The sequence below is a fragment of the Cebus imitator genome, unplaced genomic scaffold (genome assembly GCF_001604975.1).
Source record: "Cebus imitator isolate Cc_AM_T3 unplaced genomic scaffold, Cebus_imitator-1.0 Scaffold40, whole genome shotgun sequence".
Taxonomy (NCBI): domain Eukaryota; kingdom Metazoa; phylum Chordata; class Mammalia; order Primates; family Cebidae; genus Cebus; species Cebus imitator.
In genome coordinates, this window is record NW_016107355.1 from 1,095,404 (window position 1) to 1,102,729 (window position 7,326).

The 7,326-nt window shown below is 42.5% G+C and overlaps 1 protein-coding gene across 4 annotated transcripts in view; it reads left to right on the forward strand.

Moving 5' to 3' along the window:
* The window catches only part of TMEM192 (transmembrane protein 192), a 35,144-nt gene that overhangs the window by 8,402 nt on the left and 19,416 nt on the right, over positions 1-7,326 (forward strand). For 2 of the 4 annotated variants that reach the window (XM_017525962.2, XM_037737577.1), the window contains exons 2-3: positions 3,612-3,758; positions 5,471-5,735. In XM_017525962.2, the coding sequence (XP_017381451.1) occupies positions 3,612-3,758; positions 5,471-5,735 (412 nt within the window). Of the gene's footprint in view, positions 1-3,610; positions 3,759-5,470; positions 5,736-7,326 lie in introns of all 4 variants that reach the window. The other 2 variants (XM_037737575.1, XM_017525961.2) reach the window with 1 other exon arrangement.

Consider the following 7,326-nt stretch of genomic DNA (forward strand, 5'->3'; position numbering starts at 1 on the left):
AAAAAATGTGTTTAAAAAAAAAAAAAAAAAACAGTTAATAAAGAGATAATAGTGGCTAATACTTAGTGAGTGATTTTCCTGTGTCAGACAGTGTTATGAGCACTTGCATATGTAGTAACTCATTTAACATTCCTGACAGAGCTATGAAACAGGTGCTATTATTAGTCTCCTTTTTATATGTGAAAAGTGAGGCATGAGAGGTGAAGTAACTTGCTCTCAGCTAGAAAGCAGTGAAACTTGTGCTGGAATCCAGGCAGTCTGCCCTTAGGAGCCTGCCCTTAACCACAGCTCTTATTGCCTTTGGTCATAGCAAGACTCCATCTCAAAAACAAACAAACAAAAAGTAGGTACAGAGCAGTGTTGCATGCCTTCGACTGGAAATTGAGGAGCCCACTCCAGCACCCCAGAGCTGGGTTACACCCCAGATTAATGTATTTACGTTTGTTATCTTAGCACTCAACAGCCATCCCTTAACATCATTTGTCCTAGTCCCTACTTCTTCCAAAATGAAGAGCTCTCATTCTGTGTAGCCAAATCCTATTTATGAATGCTTCATTTCCATCTCATCATAGTGTAATTAGCTAACCTAATTTTTTTGCATTGTCCTTTGCGCTTTTCCTTTGCTGACTTATTATGTACTTCCCATGCACCATATTCTTTTTCCTTTTTTTAACATGTGATGGGAACACTTAAGATCTACACTTTTAACAAATTAAAGGTATATACAGTGCAGTATATTGCAATACTGCACTGTATATACCTTTAATTTGTTAAGAGTGTACTTAAAAGTGTAAATAGATATATATATATTTCTTTTTCTTTGAGACTGAGTCTTGCTCTGTCGCCCAGGCTGGAGTGCAGTGGTGCAATCTCGGCTCACTACAACCTCTGCCTACTGGGTCCAAGCGATTCTCCTGCCTTAGCCTCCTAGGTAGCTGGGATTACCAGGTGCATGCCACCATGCCTGGCTAATTTGTTATATTTTTAGTAGAGACGATGTTTCACCATGTTGGCAAGGCTGGTCTCGAACTCCTGACTTCAAGTAATCTGCTCACTTTGGCCTCCCAAAGTGCTGAGATTACAGGCATAAGCCACTGCTCCTGGCCTTACAATGTAGAATTGTTAACTATAATTGCTATACTGTCATCAGATCTCTGTGCACTATATTGTATTGTGTATTCTTGTATTGTTGTTTAGTCCTTCATGTCTTTATGTCTTACCTCCCCAATGAAAACTTAATCACCTTATAGTCTTTTACCCTGGGCAAAGTATTATACATAATAGTTTACAGTAAGGGTCTGAGATTAAGAGATAGTTTCGATTCATTTATATGGAGTAGAGACCTGGAAGAACTGTTGCTGTCAAAATCGTACCTTTAAACATGACTTGCTGAAATGTTTAGGTGACAGCCTCCACATGCTAAGTCTTTGTTGGCCACTTTGGTGACGTTACAACAACTCTGTAGTTGCTTTCATTGAGAATCTGGTAGCAATGCCAGGCGTGGTGGCTCATGCCTGTAATCCCAGCACTTTGGGAGGGTGAGGCTGGCAGATCACGAGGTAAGGGGTTCAAGACCAGTCTGACCAACTTGTGAAACCCCATCTTAAAAAAAAAAAGACAGAGAATCTGGTATCTACAAACTGAAGTTTTCTCAAGGGCCAATCCGGGTCATCTGTTTCCATTAGTACACTAAAGTATTTCTATCATAATGGAAAGTTTGTTTTAAGAACTCTTAATAAAGCCTCTGTCAGCTTTTAAAAATTTTGTGAAACCTCCAGAGACAATTTAAGAACTGCAACTCTAGGGCAGCAGACCCAGGAAAGAAATGGGGAGATGTAGGTCAGAGAATACAAAGCAGCAGATACAGAGGATGGACAAGTCTACTGGAGTTACATACAACACGAGGACTATAGGGAATAAAATTGTACTGTGTGTGGGATCCATGCTAAATGAGTAGATTTTAGGTGCTGCTGCCACAAACACAAATAGTGGATTACTGTGTGAGATGTTGGATGTGTTAATTTGCTCCGCTATAGTAACCTTTTTACTATCTGTATATGTCCAGTAATGTGTTATATATCTTAAGTATATATCATAAATCTTTTTTTTTTCCTAACTAGAATAACCAGTTTAAATAAAACTTTATTTTAAAAATTGCAGCTGGGCCAGGTGTGGTGGCTCATGCCTGTAATCCCAGCACTTTGGGAGGCCGAGGCAGGGGGATCACATGAGGTCAGGAATTCAAGACTAGCCTGGCCAACATGGTGAAACCCTGTCTCTACTAAAAATACAAAAAATTAGCTGAGCATGGTGGCGGGTGCCTGTAATCCTAGCTACTTAGGAGGCTGAGGCAGGAGAATCACTTGGAGTGAGCTGAGATGGTGCCACATATCACCTGAGGTTGGGAGTTTGAGACCAGCCTGACCAGCATGGAGAAACCTCGTCTCTACTAAAAATACAAAAAGTATCCCTCAGGAGAGAGGAAGAATAAAAAAGAAAAAAAGAAAAGAGAAAAGAAAGAAAGAGAGAGAGAGAAAAAAAGAGAAAGAAAGAAAGGACAGGAAAGAAAGAAAGAAACACAAAAAGTAGCCAGGTATGGTGGTACATGCCTGTAATCCCAGCTACTAAGGAGGCTGAGGCAGGAGAATTGCTTGAACCCAGGGCGGGCAGAGGTTGTGGTGAGCCGAGATCACACCATTGCACTCCAGCCTGGGCAACAAGAGTGAAACTCTGTCTCAAAAAAAAAAAAAAAATTTGCAACTGTATGTAATTATTTCAACAATATAAGTAATGTTAAATAAATCAATATGTATGTTTTTTGTTTTTTTTGAGACAAAGTCTTGTTAGTCCCGTTCTGTCGCCAGATGCCAGAAACTCTCTCTAATTTAAAAAAAGAGAGATGTAGATATAATTAATTTAAGATCTCCTCTACCCATTTAAAAACTTGTTTTCCCAAGATATACATAGTAGTTATTCATAGGTGAGTATATTTTTTTAATTGGCTTTAGACTGAGTGTGGTGGTTCACATCTGTAATCCCAGCAATATGGGAGGCCTAGACAGAAGGATCACTTGGTGCCAAGAGTTCAAGACCAGCCTGGAGCCAGGCGCGGTGGCTCACGCCTGTAATCCCACCACTTTGAGAGGCTGAGGCGGGTGGATCACCTGAGGTCAGGAGTTTGAGATCAGCCTGGCCAACATATTGAAAACCCATCTTTACTAAAAATAAAAATAAATTAGCTGGATGTGGTGGCACATGCTTGTAGTCCCAGCTACTCAAGAGAATCGCTTGAACCTGGGAGATGGAGATTGCAGTGAGCCGAGATTGCACCATTACACTCCAGCCTTGGCAACAGAACAAGACTGTGTCTCAAAGACAAACAAAAAACAAAACACAAACAAAAAAGACCAGCCTGGGCAACATAGCGAGACCCTGTCTCTACAATTTTTAAAAAATTAATTAATTTTTAAAAATTGTCTTTAGGTAGGGAATGTGTTTTCTTGCCTTTAATTTGTATATGGTTAAAAAGCTTTATGGTTTAGTAGATTGGTCTTAGAAACATAATCCAGAAAGTGGCGATTATAGCTTGCTTTCGTTTTTCTGTACCCCAGGGTTCCTTGGATATCACCCAGAGTATTGAAGACGACCCACTTCTGGATGCCCAGCTTCTCCCACATCACTCACTACAAGCTCACTTTAGACCCCAATTCCATCCTCTTCCTACAGTCATCATAGTGAATCTTCTGTGGTTTATTCATGTAAGTTGGCTGGATGAAGGGGGCCTATCCAGAGGTGATGTTTATAAAAAATATATAAGTGTTTCAGAGGGCAGTTGTGCTGTGTCTAGCAACATTTAAAATGTAGGGTACATGGCCGGGTGCGGTGGCTCACGCCTGTAATCCCAGCACTTTGGGAGGCCGAGGTAGTTGGATCACAAGGTCCGGAGATCGAGACCATCGTGGCCAACATGGTGAACCCTGTCTCTACTAAAATACAAAAAAAATTAGCTGGGCCTGGTGGTGCACGCCTGTAGACCCAACTACTCTGGAGGCTGAGGCAGGAAAATTGCTTGAACCTGGGAGGCAGAGGTTGCAGTGAGCCAAGATCGCGCCACTGCACTCCAGCTCTGGTGAGAGAGCAAGACTCTGTCTCAAAAAAAAAGCCCACCAGTAAAATGTAGGACAGATGTCCTTAGGATATCCTGACAGCTGTGTCATGGGCAGAAACAAAGTACATACATTTTTACTTATATCCTCAAAGAATTCATCGTGGATATATTTGCACACATGTAAGAATATTGCTGATAATAGCAGTGTTGTCTACTACAAACTACTTGCTATCCAGAGGACACTGTGTGCCCATTCACACTCAGCCCCTATTTGCAGTTTTTAAAAGGGAGTTGAGAGGGCTGGTGAGCACCTGTAGTCCTGTATATAATAGAATATTTCTAAGGACAGGCTCGGTGGCTCACACCTGTAATCCCAACACTTTGGGAGGCTGAGGCGGGCGGATCACCTGAGGTCTGAAGTTCAAGATCAGCCTGACCAACTTGAAGAAACCCCGTCTCTACCAAAACTACAAAAAGTTAGCAGAGCATGGTGGCACATGCCTGTAATCCCATAATCTTCACTTGAACCTGGGAGGTGGAGGTTGTGGTGAGCCGAGATCACACTATTGCACTCCAGCCTGGCAACGAGTGAAACTGTGTCACAAAAATAATAATAATAATAATAGACTATTTCTAAAAGCATTCACAGACCTGGTTAACACTTGTTAACACTTGTTGCCTCTGAAATGAAGACTGAGGGCCGTATGCCCCAGCACATTTCCCGGGTTCCCCTGCAGCTGAGATTCCTCTTCAGTGAGGTGTACTGTGGGAGATGAGTTTGGAACGGAATCACTGGGGAGAGAGGTGGTATCCCCTTTCCTTGAGGGAACTAGTAGCTGTGGCATGGCTCCACCGTGGCTTCCCAATCCCCAGATCTCAGCTCAAGCACTTCCTTCTCAGTACCACCATGTGCAGGGGTGGCCTTGTGGTTTTCAGATGGTGGCCTCCTTTTTGTCTTTCCTTTAACTTTTTGTATGACATACTCTGTCCCAGCCTGGGTACCATAGCAAGAACCCATCTCTATAAAAACTTTTTAAAAATTGACCAGGTGTGGAGCCACGGGCCTGTAGTCCCAGCTGCTCTAGAGACCGAGGTAGGAGGATCGCTTGAGCCCAGGAGGTTGAGGCTGCAGTGAGCCGAGATCACACCACTGCACTCCAGCCTGGGCAACAGGGCAAGACCGTATCTCACACAAAAAACAAAAGTACATTTAAACAAAACAAATCAAAAATACATTTAAAAACTCATTTATAAAAATAGGATAGTGGAAGCTATAGGTATAAGAGTATATGCTGGGATGGTGGTTATTGCTTCCTAATTCCAAATATTGAACATTAATCCTGCTGCTCTCCTTTCCCCCAGCTTGTGTTTGTTATTTTAGCATTTTTGACAGGTGTGCTTTGTTCTTATCCTAATCCAAATGAGGACAAGTGCCCAGGAAATTACACAAACCCACTGAAAGTTCAGACGGTCATAATCCTTGGGAAAGTTATTTTGTGGATTCTCCATTTACTCCTTGAATGCTACATCCAGTACCACCACAGCAAAGTCAGAAACCGAGGCTATAACTTGATCTACCGATCGACAAGGCATCTCAAGAGACTTGCGCTAATGATACACTCCTCGGGTACGTCCAGTTTTCTCTCAGCTACGTGGTTGCTTGAGGGACGAAAATGACAGAAGAAAGAATATATGAAGTTTGATTATAGAATCAAATGTATTCTCTCATTTTTGTAAGGGTGATGTGTGTTGTGACCACTAAAATTTGGATCACCTTAATGTCGTAAAGCTTTCCTTATGAAATATACAGCCTTAATTTTCATTTGAAATCTGTTATTTGTTATGAACATGGTATCCTCATATGCATATGTGAAATGTGGAACTATACCCTCTTTTGTTATCAGGTGATTTACTCGTCTCACAAAGATAGAAATGCTATTGCTGTTTGATGTTTCTGAGGATAAGGAAAGGGAATTATTTTATTTTATTTTTTCTGGGACAGGGCCTTGCTCTGTCACCTAGGGTGGAAAGCAGTGACGCCATCATGGCTCACTGAAGCCTGGAACTCCTGGGCTCAGCAGTCCTCCCACCTCAGCCTCCCAAGTAGCTGAGACTACACGTGCATACTACCATACCCAGCTAATTAAAAAAAAAAAACTCTTATGTAGAAACAGGTTCTCACTGTGTTGCCCAGGCTGGTCACTTGAATCCTGGCCTCAAACATCCTCCTGCCTCAGGCTCGCAAAGCACTAGGATTACAGGTGTGAGCCAGTCCTGGTGGGAACTTTTTAAAAATGAAGCTCAGTGATTTTCTTGTGGTAGGAGACAGTAATGGTTAGTTCCTAGGAAAGAAGGACTGTTATGCAATGAGATACATTATATCAAACAGAAAACTTGAAAAACACACAGGCCCTAATATATGAAGGCAAGACCAGAAGATGTATATAGGACCTAGAATGCATAAGTACCTGCATTTCTTTATTGTTGCAGGCATTTTAAAGATTTAGGGGACTTAAATTGAACTTCTTAGGTAAATTTGGCATAAGGCTATAGTAAGTGGCTGGGCACAGTGTCTTACACCTGTAATCCCAGCGCTTTGGGAGGCGGAGGTGGGCAGATCCCATGAGGCCAGGAGTTTGAGATCACCCTGGGCAACATGGTGAAACCACCCTTCACTAAAAATATAAAAATTAGCCAAGCGTGGTGGCGTGCCCCTGTGGTCCCAGCCACTCTGGAGGCTTAAGTGGGAGGATTGCTTGAGCTGAGATGATGCCACTGTGCTCCAGACTTTAGCCCTGGTGACAGAGTGAGACCCCATCTCAAAAAAACAGAAAGAAAAAGTTGTAGTAAATAACTTAGTATCAGTTTTTACCTTTTAGAAAGATCCTGTTTTTCAATTTGAGTCCAGAATCAATCTTTAAAAATTTTGAATCCAGGCCAAGCGTGGTGGCTCACGCCTGTAATCCCAGCACTCTGGGAGGCCAAGACAGCAGGATCCCCTGAGGTCAGGAGTTTGAGACCAGCCTGGCCAACATGGTGAAATCCCATCTCTACTAAAAATAAAAACAAACATTAGCCAGGTGTGGTGGTCCATGCCTGTAGTCCCCAGCTACTTGGGAGGCTGAGGCAGAAGAATTGCTTGAACCTGGGAGGCTGAGGTTGCAGTGAGCTGAGGTCGTGCTACTGCATTCCAGCCTTGGCAACAAGAGTGAAACTCT